The following is an 18,425-nucleotide window of genomic DNA, read 5'->3' on the forward strand; positions in this document are numbered from 1 at the left end:
AGTGTTCAGTCCAACACTGATATTTACTACGTTACAAGCAAAATAAAGAACTTTACTCACAAACACACACTGAAACAGAACTAAAAACTGTGGCCCAAAAACCGAGGTACATACCCTACTATGGGTTACCTGCATCGTTGCACATCTTACAGAATGGACCCATTAAGCGTTATTTTAATCAAGACATACAACAAAGTTACTGCAGCGACTCTGTTAGATAAAAGTATAAAATATATGAAAACAGAATAATCAAAATCAGCATGGTATACTGTGGTAGCATCATTATCTGGGGTTGTACAAGTGCCGCTGTCACTGGGGAAGCTACGGTACATTAGGGAAATAGAGAGGGGGATTCCAACATATACTGTGACACTGTAAGCAAACATCCAGGTTGGAAAGTGCCTTGCAGAGTGAGGAAGGTGATGACGATGGAGCAGTCAAGTATGTCTCCTCCAGACTTGAACTCAATTAAGCACCTGTGAGGCATCCTCACGTGGAAGTAAGGTGGAGGAGTGCAAGGTGTGTAACATCTCCTAGCTCCACCATGAATGTCATCATGGAGGAATGAAAGAGAATGCCGATAACAGCCTGTGCAGCATGTCAAGAGGATTAAGGTAGTGCTAAAAACAATGTTGCTCATACTAAATATTAATGTTGTTAACAATAAACAGATGCAACCGATATCCGTTTTAGGAGGTGGCCAGTTCGGCTAAGCCGGTTACAGCCCCCTCAATCGATAAGAATCAGCTGTGAATACTTAGTTAAATCGAGTGTAGAAACAAACTGGTTATTGCGCCGAAATAGAAATCAGTTGATAGTTTCTGTCTTAAAAACGACACAGTAGCCAGGGTTCTCCGTGAAAAGAGTCACTCGCTTGTTACGTTACTTATGCAACTGGAGACGAGAATAGATGTAGATATGGACCTAGTGTAGCGCGAGACTAGCAATCTGTAGACCGTTTCTCTTAAAACAATGCGAGAGTCGTGGCTGTCCGCCAAATAATTACCCACCAGATACCATCTCCGTGCTTTGCCGTCCGTCAATATTGTAACATACCAAGGAATGGAGGCTCAGACCAATTTCCAGTTTCTATCTTTATTTTACAAAATGCAATATTCTCGTACAACGGGCTCAATCTGCGTGTCTTGCTCTCTTTTCTGGCACCACTCAAACGACCTTTGAACTCCACAACACACGTCACTTCCCATCCGTGTCCGGGAAGTCCCGCCGCCCCAGTCATGCCATTGGCTCTGTGACGACACTGGCTTGACTCGTGGAAAATAAATATATTTGACTTGTGACACGGTTGCTTTTTTACTTTATGAAACATCTTTGGGGATACATGTTTTAAAAAAATGATACTGGAAGCATGTCACAGTTATAGAATGTGCTTTTTTATACTTGAAGATTAATGTGCTTATGGATGTTCTCATTCATCAGGTTATTGTTATTCTCATGGCATTCAACTGATCAGTTGTCTTAGAAGACGTTTGGCCTCTCATCTGAGTAGTTTTCATCAGTTCATGCTCACAGACTTTGTTGGACAGATGTAGTCTGAGCGCTTGGTGCCATCGTCCTAACTATTTATCCTCTAACATGAGTGCATGCACTGGAAGAAAAGCTTTTGTTCCTTTTGTGTCCATCAACAAATGCCAATCATAGAATTTAATCATTAATTCACTTAATCAAATCTAAATTAATCGTTCATACACTAAATCGAATCGCATTGAATTGTTCTGTTTTATAAATAACTTGTTTTTGAATCACTTCGTAACCCATGTATCAAGATGTGAATGGAATCGTCCGTCACAAAGAGATTTACATCCCTAATAAATATACACACCGCAAGGACACAAATCGGTCCTATCCACTGACTACTATAACGTATGTCCAAGTTTGCCTTCTATTGTATTGTCCCACGGTTGTTGAAATGTGAATTGTACTGTGGGACCTCTTGTGCCAGTGAGCTAACAAGCTGCTGTCTGGATCAAAGCAGTGCAATGTATCTCATACCTCCAATTAGCCAAGGAAAGAGGCGCAGAGCCCCCCAAAGTCTCTTGGTAAGGAAGCTGCCGGGGTCATCTGGACTGTGAAAACCTAGCATTGCCAATCACTCTGTCAGGTGTTTTGAAGTCTAGCCGGTTGGACAAGAGGAAAAGGTTGGCTAATGGATAGCAATGCCAATGGAAAAAGTGTGCACAGTGGCTTACACTAGCAGTTCATTGATCAAGATGCATTTGAGCGAAGAAAAAAAGCCCATTTTAACACACTGACTATTTCAACACAACTTACAGGAATCTTGTGTTAATCAATGAGCGCTCGGTTACTGCATCCTTTGCTTACGTCTCACATTCAGTTCGGCGTCTACATCTGACATTTTCAACTATTGGTAGCCGCTGAACTTGTTCACTTTCATCAATCAGGCCAGAAACATTGCTTAGTTTTCTCCTTATTCGTACATTACCATTTGATCCTGAGGTTTTGACTTAGTGTACTAAATAGGTGAATGGTGGGAGCGAGCAGAAAAGAGAAAAGGCATTCAGGAACTCAAAGCGTGGAGATGAAGGATTAGACAGATATGGAATGACTCCCCCTACATCCCCTCCCCTCTCGCCTTAGGCGGTGTAGAAGTGAAGAGGAGGACGTGGCCATGGTTTTTAGCAAGAACATAGAGATGGTTAACTGCTGCCATGGGCAAACGTTTGGACGTAAACCTAAAGAGATGCTATCGAGCCTATTGTTAGATGCAGCCTGGAAGCATATCCTATTCTAAACTTTATCGTAATGCACCAATATTGTTTCACATTGATAACAGTTTCTGAGCCTTTGGAGTGTTTTCTTTTTGGTGTGAGTGCCAAGAATGTACCGTATTTTCCGGACCATAGGGCGCACAGGATTATAAGGCGCTTTAAAGGAGTCCTATTATTATTATTTTTCTAAATTGAAAACACTTCCTTGTGGTCTACATAACATGTAGTGGTGGTTCTTTGGTCAAAATGTTGCATAGATTGTTTTACAGATCATCTTCAAGCCGCTTTCTGACAGTCTCTTCCGGATTCGCTGTTTTGTGGGCGGTCTTATTTACATGGCTCACCTTCGACAGCGTCTTCTCCCCGTCATCTTTGTTGTAGCGGTGTAGCGTGCAAGAACGGGAGTGGAAGAAGTGTCAAAAGATGGAGCTAACTGTTTTAATGACATTCAGACTTTACTTAAATCAATAAATGAGCAGCATCTCCTCATCCGGAAACAACCACACCGGAAATGTGTCCCGTGAAAAACCGTCCGATCGGAACTCTCTAATAACTAAAGTTCCTTGGGTGAATAATGTAAACTCACTATACCGGTATGTTTTAGCGCTTTCATGGCGAGTTTACTGACAGATATAAGTAAGAACTTTACACTACTTTATATTAGAAATGGCAACAGCGGAGGATGAATGTCCCATAACAAGAAGATAGAGAAAAAGAAGAAGCTTATCGACTACGCCATCAGCGTGGACAAGTGCAATTTTTCAGTATTTACGCATATCCCAAATACAGATCAGCAGGTACCAGAAGGTAAGAAAAGTTGCTTTTCATAATATTGCGAAACAAAACACCAGATATGTCTTACCTTATACACACACCATAATAATACTCCTATGTTGAAGCACATCAAGCGGTGCGGCTTCATAGCTTACCAAAGTCGTACTAAAACATTTTGATAGATTTTTGAGCGCCGTGTGTAATGTTCTATATTCTCAATGGAATATTTAAAATGTTGGTGTTTACTTGAGACATATTGCCATCATAGTGGCAATATACACTTGTCTCTTATGTTTGACTCCCATCTACTGGTCACACTTATCATTACACCATGTACCAAATAAAATAGCTTTGAGGTCGGTAGCTCAACCAAACTTATTCCTTACATTAGGTGCACCGGGTTATAAGGCGCACTGTCGAGTTTTGAGAAAACAAAATGATTTTAAGTGCGCCTTAGTCCGGAAAATATGGTAATCAAAAGCAAACAGCTGGAATATTAATATTGAGCAGCTCAACATTCAAATGGCCCTTGTTATTGCAGTCTTCATAATTGGCTCTGCAGCACTTTACATGGGGTTTTAATAAGAATATCCCCAACCCAAAAGGGGAAATCCTCACCTTTGTGGACTGTTTTTCTTTTCTTTTTGTTGCCTTAATTATGGTTTGAGTTACTTTGTTGCTGACCCCTCCCACTACTGTGAATGGAATGTAGTGTACAAAAAAAGACGAGCTCTGCTGGATACTGCTGTTTCTGGTGTACATATCCTATGAGTCATACGTTGACATATTGTGTGTTTTAAATGCAGGATCTATCGTGGTGGACGGCCATGAGCTTCACGAGGAGGACCTGAGGCTGATGTACACTTTCAACCAGAGCGGTGACTCAGCGGCGCAGTACGAAGCCCACTCTGACTCACAGGTGAAGTGTCTGGGTGTAATACATCTGTACAGTGTCTTGCAAACATTACTTATAAAGGATACCATTTTTCTTTTTCCTTGACAGTCAAAACATTATAAATATTATTTTAACTAATGCTATTTTCAGGTTGTTTACTGTAGTGCAGTATTCAGGAGAAAATTAAAACACTTTACCAAAAGGTATCAAGGAGTTAAATGACTTGGAAATATAGTGTTTTATTTTAATTAAGATAAAACACTCTTTAGACCGCAAACGAGTTGAAACTGAACCAACTGTTTTGCCTCCATTGCTTCAAGACCTTGTCAATCAGAAATACTTTCCACAAGGAACTCTTAAATCATTCAATTAATCCAGGGGTTCTAAACCTTTTTGACCTTGGGGTCCAACTTTTCCACTACAGAGGGCCCAGCGGCCTACTCAAATATTAACACTGAATTAGTAATCTTACTCTTAATTTTAATCGTTTTCAATATTATATGTAACTTACTTACAGTTTACATCCTTGTGAAATTATATTAAAACGTGTTAATCACAAAGATGGGGGCGGTATGGCGTAGTGGGTAGAGCGGCCGTGCCAGAAACCTGAGGGTTGCAGGTTCGCTCCCCGCCTCTTGACATCCAAATCGCTGCCGTTGTGTCCTTGGGCAGGACACTTCACCCTTGCCCCCGGTGCCGCTCACACTGGTGAATGAATGATGAATGAATGATAGGTGGTGGTCGGAGGGGCCGTAGGCGCAAACTGGCAGCCTCGCTTCAGTCAGTCTACCCCAGGGCAGTTGTGGCTACAAATTTAGCTTACCACCACCAGGTGTGAATGAATGATGGGTTCCCACTTCTCTGTGAGCGCTTTGAGTATCTAATAATAGAAAAGCGCGATATAAAATCTAATGCATTATTATTTATTTATTAAAGATTATTATTTAACACACAAACCTTATCCATTAGGAAAAGACATTAACCAATGTTGATTATACATACTTGTCCTTTAAAGCTGACTTTGGCCCCTTCTACACTAAGCCGACGAAGGTTATCCAGGGTAAATCCCACCTAACCTTATCCTTGTCCACACACACACACACACACACACACACACACACACACACACACACACACACACACACACACACACACACACACACACACACGCCACCGTTTAAGACCCCCGCCCCCCTCCGTCCGCCAGCGCAACACGACCTAGTACGCATGCGTGCAAAAAAAGGGCTCGTCATAGCACTGTGCAATCTACTAATAAAAGTTTCAATCAATCAATCAATACCTCTGACCTGGAAGTGTATCCTTAACCTGTGTTTTAATGTAGACTATTGCCACATTTCTGTTAACAGTAAACCTTGCTTGCCTCACCATCAGCAGCTGTTAGAATATTGTAGTGAATCACACCTGGGCCATCATATGTGAATCATATCTTCAATGGACGTGTGAAAATAAACAATGTGATTAAGAACATTATACAACAATCAATCTAGGGATCTAGATATCTGGTCAGGACACTGTGCTTGTAGGCTGAAATTGGCGGTCGTACTTGACAGCTGCAACCACTTCATGGCTTCACAAAAGTTATGGAGTACAAAAATAGAGGTTGAGTAATCGCTTGACATACAACACCGACAATAACTGATAGTCTGCTTTGCCAGTCCAAATGCATTTGCTGTTTTCCCTCGTCCACGGGAGCCCGCATTCTCGTTGTCTCCCCTTCGACAAATGGACAAAGTTTTTCGCTAAGTAGAATCACAGCTGACCTGGACATTCGAAAGTTCTCTTGCCGTTTCTCTGGCACAACACACTCGTTGACAAACATATCCCACCAGGCTGCCGTTCTTCCAGGCCTTATCCAAAACCGTCGCTCAACATTGCAATGTTGCTGTCTAAAATGTGTTGTATCCGAAATAGCTGCAATCGCGCGTTTCCTTTTTTTAAGGTATTCATGTGTGATTTCCACAAGCGTCTGTTATGAAGCTGGCTGTGGCGCGGTCTTTCTGACGTCACTTCCTGTGTGGGGCACGGTCTTTCTGGCGTCACTTCCTCTCCAAACTCAGTTTGTAAACGATCAATGAGTCCATACAAAGCTAAGAGCCGGAGATTCAAGAAATAGACGGGGCACTTGCCCGTGTAGAAGCCTTAAACGATGGTTTTGTGTGGCCGAAACGGGGCTAAAGTTAAATAATTATTCGTTTAATGGGTTGTCCGACTTAATGTAGACAAGGTCTTTGAAACAACCTTGCAGAGTAGTTGTATTTGTAAATTGAGACATCATTGATGTCTAATGTTGGATCAACATTGTTGGTTGGAAAATGGCCCAAATTCAATGGGCAAATCAAGATCAGAACCAGACAATAAACAATGTAAAAAAGCATGCTGTTTCAACATTGTCTGTGTTGCAGAATATTGGTTGAGATATGACCAAAATTCAATAGTCAAATCAACATCAGAACCTGAAATATGTAATCGTTTGACAGCACCAATATAACAGATATTTCCTCAATAACCATGTTAGCCACACCCCCTTGGATAGCCACACCCACCAAAAGACATGTGCATTTCATTGTCCAACTGGCGCAGCTCGAGAGGCACAATTATATCACAGAGAAACATTGATATTTGCATTTTAATGATGTGCTGTATTTGAATATTTAAATAGTCACTGTAATACACGTGGGTGAACATTTGAAATCTTACTGACACAGTAGTCATGATGCACACATACAAGTACAAAACCACCAAGATTAAGATTGTGTCGGGCAGAGAACAAATTATAGTGTGCCCGCGTCTGACAGCCTTCTCTCACACACCACGAGTGCAATGCAGGGAATCATCTCTCAGCTAAGTGGAAACCAGGACGTCTGGCTTTCCCACAGGCCATCACTAATCAGTGCTCTACCAAGCGTATATATACACCCACACACGCACACACACACAGCGCGCAACTGCACGTTAATACCAGTTTACCGAGCTACTTTTTTAATTTGCCGCTATTCTCGCCTGCTCTTTCCTTCTCTACCTCCCATCTGTCTGCAGCGCTCTCGGCTCAGTGTTGCCTTCACCCCGGTTGCCTCTTTCCCTTCCCCTACCCTCTGCATATGCAGAGGGTAGGGGAAGGGAAAGAGGCACATTAACACCTGCCAATAACACATTAATCTTGTGTATATACACATTGTCGCCTCTTTACACAAAGATCATGAGAAATTGATGCATAAGCTCAACCTGTGCCTTGCACACTCAAACCATGGGAACCAATTGCTTTAACTTTGCGATATCCGCCCAAAAGCCTCAAAAAATTAAATAATTGTATTTTACAGTATATATTGTACAGTGGTTTCTCAATTTTTGTTAGTAATGCTAGAAGGTTTAAAAAACATTAACTTATTTATTATACCGTTCAGAATAGGCTTGTGCTGTATTTAAGGTGAAGTCACAAGTGAAGTGGTTATTGTTTTTTTGGCGATACCTAATGGCCACAATCATTTATTAGGTTAAGCTTATGATGCAGTAAGTTGAATGATACGGGCACATTTGTTACTGGATACCTTTTTAATATGCTTTGCCTTGGAGACTTTGTATATTTAAGTAATATACAACTATAATTACTTGATTTGATTGCATACACTACCGTTCAAAAGTTTGGGGTCACCCAAACAATTTTGTGGAATAGCCTTCATTTCTAAGAACAAGAATAGACTGTCGAGTTTCAGATGAAAGTTCTCTTTTTCTGGCCATTTTGAGCGTTTAATTGACCCCACAAATGTGATGCTCCAGAAACTCAATCTGCTCAAAGGAAGGTCAGTTTTGTAGCTTCTGTAACGAGCTAAACTGTTTTCAAATGTGTGAACATGATTGCACAAGGGTTTTCTAATCATCAATTAGCCTTCTGAGCCAATGAGCAAACACATTGTACCATTAGAACACTTGAGTGATAGTTGCTGGAAATGGGCCTCTATACACCTATGTAGATATTGCACCAAAAACCAGACATTTGCAGCTAGAATAGTCATTTACCACATTAGCAATGTATAGAGTGTATTTCTTTAAAGTTAAGACTAGTTTAAAGTTATCTTCATTGAAAAGTACAGTGCTTTTCCTTCAAAAATAAGGACATTTCAAAGTGACCCCAAACTTTCGAACGGCAGTGTATATTGACACATATGGTTTTTGACTGCAATATTGTTTAATTTGGGACATTTATTACATATGTCTAGCTTGTGCGCGATTGTGTGCTTATTAGGGTTGTACGGTATACCGGTATTAGTATAGTACTGTGATACTAATGAATCATAGTCGGTACTATACCGCCTCTAAAAAGTACCGGTCCTCAGACCCCTCGTCGTTGTCACGTCGTGACATTGCTGGTTTACGAACAGACGAGCATGTTCGGCAGCGCACAATCACGGAGTACTTACAAGCAGACAGTGTGTAGACAGAAAAGGGAGAACGGACGCATGTTGGCTTAAGAACTAAGGATAAAGGTGAAGTTATAACACTGAAACAACCTCAGGAAGAGGTGCTTTAAGACATGGCTAGCTAGCTAGCGGCTAACGGCCGTCTGCAGTCTGCAGTGTTTTAGCTACTTCTAAATCACTAATCCTTGCCTCCATGGCGGATCAAAGGATGTTTCTTACAAGTATCATCCCTGCAGGACGAGGAATAGCTAAACATGCTTCACACACCGTAGCTCACCGGCGCCACAATGTAAACAAACGGCATTGGTGGATCTATACCTGACATCTACTGTAATGATACCAATTACAGGAGCATATCTAGTCGATACTACTATGATTAAATCAATATTTTTTATCATCACAAAATTTTATTTCATTTTTAAAAAATTTATATTACCGTATGTTTATAAACTCAGGAAATATGTCCCTGGACCCATGAGGACTTTGAAAATATGACCACTGTATGATCCTGTAACTACTTGGTATCTGACTGATACCCAAATTTGTGGTATCATTCAAAACTAATGTAAAGCATCCAAACAACAGAAGAATAAGTGATTATTACATTTTAACAGAAGTGTAGATAGATCATAGAACATGTTAAAAGAGAAAGTAAGCAGATATTAACAGTAAATGAACAAGTAGATTAATAATTAATTTTTTACCACTTGTCCTTAATAATGTTGACAAAATAATAGAATGATAAATGACACAATATGTTACTGCATATGTCAGCAGACTAAATTAGGAGTCTTTGTTAGTTTACTTACTAATAAAAGACAAGTTGTCTTGTATGTTCACTGTTTTATTGAAGGACAAACTTGCAATAAGAAACATATGTTTAATGTACCGTAAGATTATTTGTTCAAATAAAGCCAATAATGCCATTTTTTGTGGTCCCCTTTATTTAGAAAAGTATCAAAGTACCGGAAAGTATCGAAATACATTTTGGTACCGGTACCAAAATATTGGTATCAGGACAACAATAGTGCTTAGATGTGTGTAGCTGCTAGCTTGTAGTACCCTGTAGCCTATAAGTACCATGAACCATTGAAGGACATTATGTTAATGGGCTTTCCAGCTAGTATCAGAGCACTTATATTGACAATTAAATGCATGCCCAATTGTCCATATGATCCGTTTTTTTTTCTGATATCAGACTTATATCGGATTGGAACAACCTTAATTGTTTCCCATAAGAAACATTGTAAATCGAATTAATTTGTTCCAGACACCCAAAATTGTGTCGCAATCAACAATATGTATATTTATTGTCGCTCATCACCAACAATCTGTCTCTCTTTTGTTTTCTTCTCCTGGCTGTGCTGCGTAGGTGCTTGTGCTGCTGGACGTCAGCCCCGACCAGTCCATGATGGATGAGGGCGTGGCCAGGGAGGTCATCAACCGCATTCAGAAACTACGCAAAAAGGTGGGGCGTCTTTTTTCGAGGAGCAAAACTAATTATGTTACAGAATGTCAACACTCCCCTATTGAATGTGGCTACTAGTGCTTAATGAATTACATCATGTTTCTTTATCATTACATCGATAACATTCTGCCTTCACAGGGATATTAATGCTCCGTTTTGACTGACAGTATCAGAGAGGTATTAATTTAACAGTAAAGATGTACACCGTTTATTATGAATGCAGTTTGCCTGTCTAAAGTATCTCTGTTTTCATATTTATAATAACAAAAAACATTATTAGTCATTTAATATTATAGGAGTTTTCAAAGTGTTGCACACTGAGTCTCCCCTTAGAACAGTGCTTCTCAAATATTTTCTGGTACGCCCCCCGCCCCCGGAGGAAAAATAAAATCTTTTGTGCCCCCATACTCTCCACCGTAACTATAAATAGTATAATTTGTCTATAAAATTGTTATAACTTTACATCTGCATTACATTGCAAGTTTATTAACATAAAGGGAAACAACCCACCTGGCTTTCCTCGTCTCCCACCGTGGTTACTGTGAAGCCATGTTCTACATACGCTTCATCATATTCTGGTAAGGCAAACAAAAAGCATGTTCCCCGAGGTCAGAATGGAATGGCACTTCAAGTTCATATGTGAGTCAAGGCAGGTGGCCAAATAGTTTTGGCAATATAGTGTATCTACCCGATACTTATTGTGCACCCCTAATAATAATTTATTATTTACACAAGAATTAGTTTTTGTTACAGGTTTTTATGGAAATGTCCAGTGAGTGTATATTGTAACTTGTCAAACTTCTGATAGTCAACACGATCAATCAAAAGTAAACAAACACCAAATTGGTTGCATAATTAAAGCAGAATTTCACTTTTAACTCCACAATTTCCATCCAGCATAAACTGAGTTGTTTGTTGTTTTTCCTCCTTCCTTTGATCCCCCACCGCGGCCCCTTTACTCAACTTCATTTTTACGGCTCTCATGTTAATTTGATTGGTTGCGAAATCTTTCCATTTGCGCGTCACAGTTAGACGTTTTTCTCTCCATCATAAGGCAGGATTAATGGCAGCTTAATTAGAGTCTGGCCTCTTTCAGATTCTCGCATCGGCGCTTTGAAGTGCTCTGCGGAGTAAAGACGGATTAGCCAGCAGCCTCTTGTTTTCTCAAGAAACAAACAGGGTTTTTTTTCTTTTCCGTCCGCACAGTAGTAACAACAGCAGCAGCAATAGCAGCGTTGTTGGTTGGATCCCGGCCAGGCTGCATTCCAACTCTTATTTCAAACCGCGATCAGTAAGGAATTTTCCACCGCGAGGAAGGGACTTAGTTTACAAGTGTTCTTTATATGTGGGGTAGTACTGCGCTCTACTTGTGTGCACGTACAGTAAGTATTGTTATCATCTTATGCAAGGCTGGGAAGCAGGAGGTCAACTCCTTCTTTATAAGGATCTTCTCTACTGACTGGAGTTCTCCCTGTTAACTATCCACACTCTCGCGTGCACGCACACACACAGAGAAGTGGTAGCCCCCATCAGCAAAGGGTCAGTACCTTGACTTGGCAGAAAAAGCCTATAAACCTTTCTCCATTGATTGACTGCTTCTCTGTATCCAACTGTATTCCTCTGCCCTTGAGCTGCGTGCTGCAATTGCAGTATATACAGTAGTTACTGTCATGAAATTGCACCGGCCTGCACTTGCAGAGTAGGATGAAATCAATGTTTTTCAGCATGTCATCCAATAAATAAATAGAAATCTACACTCAATGCAGTTATTGGTTCTCACAGTTTTTGTTCTTTCTAATCCTACCATCTCATGTCTTCCTCCTGTGATGTTAATCTGGGGCTGGGTGATATATCGAGTTTGTAAGATATATTGATACATTTTCAAACAAGATATGAATTAAGAAAATATCGTAATATCAATATAATTTATTTCACGTTAAAATTACCAAACGCCGCTTATTTGTTGTGTTCCTTGTTCTCCCCCGTTTCCTCTCCATGGGCTACTAAACCCCTTCCTCCTTCCAAGACGTGCTAGCACGTATAAGAACATCCATGATTGGTTGGTTGTTTACTATGATGAGTCACGATTGGCTAGGGATAAGCCAATCAGGGGCAAAATAGGGCGGGTCATCGAACCAGGAAGGGAATTAAAAAGTGCCTGCGTGCAAATGTATTTTTCTATCTAAGTTTGATACATTTTGTATTATTTGCACAGCTGTTATTTATTTTACGTAGAAATACATTTTTTCTATTTTATTTATGTTATGTATTTCTGTGCTACTTAAACAGTTTATTTTCTGTGCTGTTAATACCCATCTTGACTAACTGGGTTAATAAAAGTGCCACTGACTGTTTACAGTACAGTTGTCATTCACTTAAATTTCACTGAATATCGCTCAAAAATGAATATCTTTAGATATATACTTTCACCGAAAAATATATCGAGATATATATCTAATATCGAGTTTAAGTAAAATTATATCGAGATGTACTTTTTTGTCCATATCACCCAGCCCTATGTTAATCCAATCATCCTTACCTTCCTTCTTGCAGGTAACCGCTTCCTCCGGATGTATCACAGTAGAAAACCTTTTGCTGAATTTTCTAATAAAAAAAAACAAAAAACACTTATTAAATTTATGCCCTGTTTCTCACCTAGGGCCAGTTGGTGCCATCCGACGAGATAACGGTGTACTACCGCTGTCAGCCAGAGGGGGAGTACTTGGACTCTGTAATCAAGGCCCACACAGACTTTATTCTGGCGACGACGAAAGCTCCCCTCAAGACCTTTCCAGTACCTAAGGCTGCTAGCGTCATTATCGAGGAGAAGATGCCGGTATGAGTGCAAATGTACACAATGTTACACATCCAAAGGTGTTTAAACGATTGGCATGTGTTTTTTTTTTGGCTGTTTTATGGCGCCACCACAGAAGTATACCAAATATGGACAGGAGGGTACATGTAATGCTAACCATATCTGAGAATACTCTTTCATTCAGTGTCATTGTATGCTTAGGGCAGGGGTCGGTAACCCAAAATGTTGAAAAGCCATATTGGACCAAAAATACAAAAACATATTCTGCCTGGAGCCGCAAAAAATTAACAGCCTTATATAAGTTTTATAATGAAGGCAACACATGATGTAAGTGTCTATATTAGCTATATTAGCCTACTATCAAAGGCTGACGCAAATCTTTGTTGACAGAAATGTTGTACTTTAATTCAACATTGTAAATCATTAGTAAAACGGAGGCTTCTCACAGGATGAGATAACTCCTGGAAATTACTGGTTTAGAATGGCCAAAGGTATAGATGTGTTGGGGCGTGGGGCGTGGTTGGGGGCGTGGTTATTTACAGCTAGAACTCACCAATATATATATATATATATATATATATATATATTTATTTATTTTATTTACATAAAAGAAATACTTGAATTTCAGTGTTCCGGTGGCTATCCATTAGATGGCAGTATTGTCCTGTTTAACTTCTCCGTTCATGATGAGTATCATTTCGGCCACCGTGTTCAATGGAGAAGTCTGTTCTACATATTTACAGGCAACATACACCTTCCCCTTCGAACTGTCCTGGATGAACTGAAATTGTTGTTTCCATTCGTTTGAATTCGTTAGGCAAGCTCAGTCTCAGGTCCGCATTGAGCTGGAGGGGGCGTGGCCTCCAGCTCCGGCTGAATACCGGGAGTTTGTCGGGAGAAAATCTCTGCCGGGCGGTTGTCGGGAGAGGCGCTGAATACCGGGATTCTCCCGCTAAAAACGGGAGGGTTGGCAAGTATGTGCTAACTGTAAATCAGGCACTATACATACAATGGAACCAACTACAATTTGGCGTTCAATCAGCAAAAGATGCCTTAAAAGTCAAAAAACTTTTTTTTTCCAAATGCACCGTAGTCAAAATTAAGATACGGGAACCAAATTTAGCCCGCCACATTGTATTTATGGCCCACAAAAGCCTAAAAATAATGTCACCATTTTTTTCTCGTGTCAAATCTCATTTGAAATTGATCATACTGTAGTTTTATACATTAACATGTAGACAGACATCCCTAATATACACTGGTTAAATACAACTTTTTTTTAAAGGAAATTTTAGGCCTACTACGCTACTGTATTTTAATGTTGGTCATGATGGTGGTGCTTAGAGAACCAAGTGTTTTCTGAAGTGGTACTTGGTGAAAAAAGTCTGAGAACCACTGCCTTATGGGATAAGTTGCTTTGAAGTCAATACAACTGTGTCATTGTGTTTGACATTGCAGGTTCTACTGTGTTAGCAAAAATACACAATTGTTAGTGTGTATTGATTGACGTATGTTTCCCCTTTTTTCGACCATGTTTGGTGCAGCTGAAGGGCTCACATTTGGAGCTAACGATTGTAAAGGGATCTTCGGGGCCTCGAGCTCCTTTAAACGGACCGGCGTGTGCTTACGTCAACCTCAGAGTGACCGTCAAGGGCAAAGAGCAAGGTTGAAGATAAAAAGATGGAAATGCACACTGCTTGTTGATTCTGATTTTAATTTGTTTCCCATATATCCTGCTTTCTTGTTCAGCGGGTGTTGTGCTGCTGGAGAACCCCAAAGGTGATAACGGTCTGGGGTTGGACAAGCTGAAGAGCGTGTGCGGCAACATTTTTGGAACCAACAACACCATTCTTAAAGTCTTTAACGACGGCAAAGGTGAACACTTTTTGTCTCAGATGTTACACTATTCCAACACAAACCGCGTTCAAATGAACGACAATGATAATGTGTTGTCAACATCTTTCCACAGAGTTGACCAAAACAACAAATCTGCAGACTCTGAGCGGCAAAACCTTGTTGATGACGACAGACTACGCCTCCCCCGGTCTTGACCCCAACAGCAGCGCCCCCTTGTGTCCTTACGTTAATCTGGTGCTCTGCAACGCACAGCCAGCTGGTAAGAGAACAAATTAAAAAAGAGTCACAATTCCCACAAATATAAACCACTTTAGTGCAACCTCCTAAATCGTACAATTCGGAATTTAAGCTGTCATGCATAATGTCACACAAGACCTTTCTAAATTGTAGGCTTTGGGAGCCTTCCATTTGTACTCTGAAGTCTGCACAAAGTCGAGGAGTTCTAGGATATAGAAGCTTCTGTAATATCCATTATTAGCACTTTTGACAATTTTTTGTCGCACTAAAACATCTGTAAACGTTATATTGTAGGACATTTATATATACAAAACCCAAAACCAGTGAAGTTGGCATGTTGTGTAAATGGTAAATAAAAACAGAATACAATGATTTGCAAATTCTTCTCAACTTATATTCAATTGAAAATAGACTGCAAAGACAAGATATTTAATGTTCGAACTGGTAAACTGTTATTTTTTGCAAATATTAGCTCATTTGGAATTTGATGCCTGCAACATGTTTCAAAAAAGCTGGCATAAGTGGCAAAAAAGACTGAGAAAGTTGAGGAATGCTCATCAAACACTTATTTGGAACATCCCACAGGTGAACAGGCTATTTGGGAACAGGTGGGTGCCATGATTGGGTATAAAATCAGCTTTCATGGCATGCTGAGTCATTCACAAACAAGGATGGGGCGAGGGTCACCACTTCGTATGCAAATTGTCGAACAGTTTAAGAACAACATTTCTCAACGAGCTATTGCAAGGAATTTAGGGATTTCACCATCTACGGTCCGTAATATCATCAAAAGGTCCAGAGAATCTGGAGTAATCACTGCACGTAATCACTGCACGTTGAATGCCTGTGACCTTCGATCCCTCAGGCGGTACTGCATCAAAAAGCGACATCGGTGTGTAAAGGATATCACATTATGGGCTCAGGAACACTTCAGAAAACCACTGTCAGTAACTACAGTTGGATGCTACATCTGTAAGTGCAAGTTAAAACTCTACCATGCAAAGCGAACGCCATTTATCAACAACACCCAGAAACGTTGCCGGCTTTGCTGAGCCCGCGCTCATCTAAAATGGATTTGTCAGTGATCTGACGAGTACACATTAAAGATTGTGTGGCGCATTATGCAGCGTAAAATACAACAACAGAGAGCCCGGACTGTTGAACAACTTAAGCTGTAAATCAAGCAAGAATGGGAAAGAATTCCACCTGAAGTTTAAAAAATTGCTCTCCTCAGTTCATAAACGTTTACTGAGTGTTGTTAAAAGGAAAGGCCATGTAACACAGTGGTAACAATGCCCCTGTGACAACTTTTTTGTAATGTGTCTAAGTTAATGATTATTTGCAAAAAAATAAGTTTCTCAGTTGGAACATTAAATATCTTGTCTTTGCAGTCTATTCAATTGAATAGATAGATAAAGTACTATCTATCTATCTATTCAATTGAATATAGGTTGAAAAGGATTTGCAAATCATTGTATTCTGTTTTTTTTTTACCATTTACGCAACATGCCAACTTCACTGGTTTTGGGTTTTGTAGTAATGTTTACTGTATTGTGAATCTAATTTTTTCATGTCTTTCATACGTTTTATATTGCTAGCAATGGCCTCGTTGGGTTACCTCTTCATCCACCGTATCTGAGGGTTGCAGAAAGAGTGCATATTTTTCCATAAGTTGTTTATATTTAGATGAGGCAAGCACATAAGTGGCCACCTTGATTTCCGACTTCATAACTGGAACGCTCTAAACTTGGCCATGACATCTTTCCCAGCTCCGACTTCCAATTTACGAGGTTAATGGAAAGCACCGTTTTTCTTTAGCACAAGGTGTCCTAACTTTGGGGTTTGGGTGTCAAGAAAAAACACTCAACATCAAAGCTTTGTGTTTTTCTTTTATAGTATGGCCTTTAATGTGTGTACAAGTAAAATGTAATCCATCCATCCATCCATCTTCTACCGCTTATTCCCTTCGGGGTCGCGGGGGGGCGCTGGAGCCTATCTCAGCTACAATCGGGCGGAAGGCGGGGTACACCCTGGACAAGTCGCCACCTCATCGCAGGGCCAACACAGATAGACAGACAACATTCACACTCACTCTAATGTGATTTCATTTATTTTTTATTTAAAATCTTTTATAGCCCCCACAAACAAGCCCCATCCATCCATCCATCCATCCATTTTTTTTTACTCCTAGACCCCTGCGGGGGGCTGGAGCCAGCTGCACTTTTTTTTTTTGTACACAACTCCAACTTAACTACATCAGCAGATACAATATATACAGGTACATATATGATACCAGTATTTAGTATTTAAAGAAAAAATATGGAATTAGATAAATAATAACCACTGCTAGAAAAGTTATTTTTGCCGCAGCCCAATTTTCTATTTATTCAATTCATTTAATAATAAAAACAATTTTCATTGTCAGTATCCATCCATCCATCCATCCATCTTCTTCCGCTTATCCGAGGTCGGGTCGCGGGGGCAGCAGCTTAAGCAGGGAAGCCCAGACTTCCCTCTCCCCAGCCACTTCGTCCAGCTCCTCCCGGGGGATCCCGAGGCGTTCCCAGGCCAGCCGGGAGACATAGTCTTCCCAACGTGTCCTGGGTCTTCCCCGTGGCCTCCTACCGGTCGGACGTGCCCTAACACCTCCCTAGGGAGGCGTTCGGGTGGCATCCTGACCAGATGCCCGAACCACCTCATCTGGCTCCTCTCGATGTGGAGGAGCAGCGGCTTTACTTTGAGCTCCCCCCGGATGGCAGAGCTTCTCACCCTATCTCTAAGGGAGAGCCCCGCCACCCGGCGGAGGAAACTCATTTCGGCCACTTGTACCCGTGATCTTGTCCTTTCGGTCATAACCCAAAGCTCATGACCATAGGTGAGGATGGGAACGTAGATCGACCGGTAAATTGAGAGCTTTGCCTTCCAGCTCAGCTCCTTCTTCACCACAACGGATCGATACAGCGTCCGCATTACTGAAGACGCCGCACCGATCCGCCTGTCGATCTCACGATCCACTCTTCCCTCACTCGTGAACAAGACTCCGAGGTACTTGAACTCCTCCACTTGGGGCAGGGTCTCCTCCGCAACCCGGAGATGGCACTCCACCCTTTTCCGGGCGAGAACCATGGATTCGGACTTGGAGGTGCTGATTCTCATCCCAGTCGCTTCACACTCAGCTGCGAACCGATCCAGC

At 40.9% G+C, this 18,425-nt stretch overlaps 1 protein-coding gene across 1 annotated transcript in view; it reads left to right on the forward strand.

The window, feature by feature from the left end:
• The window catches only part of iars1 (isoleucyl-tRNA synthetase 1), a 137,297-nt gene that overhangs the window by 108,346 nt on the left and 10,526 nt on the right, over positions 1 to 18,425 (forward strand). Inside the window, exons 27-32 of the mRNA XM_062037484.1 lie at positions 4,331 to 4,443; positions 10,228 to 10,323; positions 12,983 to 13,159; positions 14,683 to 14,803; positions 14,888 to 15,013; positions 15,108 to 15,254. Of these exons, the coding sequence (XP_061893468.1) occupies positions 4,331 to 4,443; positions 10,228 to 10,323; positions 12,983 to 13,159; positions 14,683 to 14,803; positions 14,888 to 15,013; positions 15,108 to 15,254 (780 nt within the window). The remainder of the gene's footprint in view (positions 1 to 4,330; positions 4,444 to 10,227; positions 10,324 to 12,982; positions 13,160 to 14,682; positions 14,804 to 14,887; positions 15,014 to 15,107; positions 15,255 to 18,425) is intronic.

This window comes from Entelurus aequoreus, linkage group LG26 (assembly GCF_033978785.1).
Source record: "Entelurus aequoreus isolate RoL-2023_Sb linkage group LG26, RoL_Eaeq_v1.1, whole genome shotgun sequence".
NCBI classification, from domain to species: domain Eukaryota; kingdom Metazoa; phylum Chordata; class Actinopteri; order Syngnathiformes; family Syngnathidae; genus Entelurus; species Entelurus aequoreus.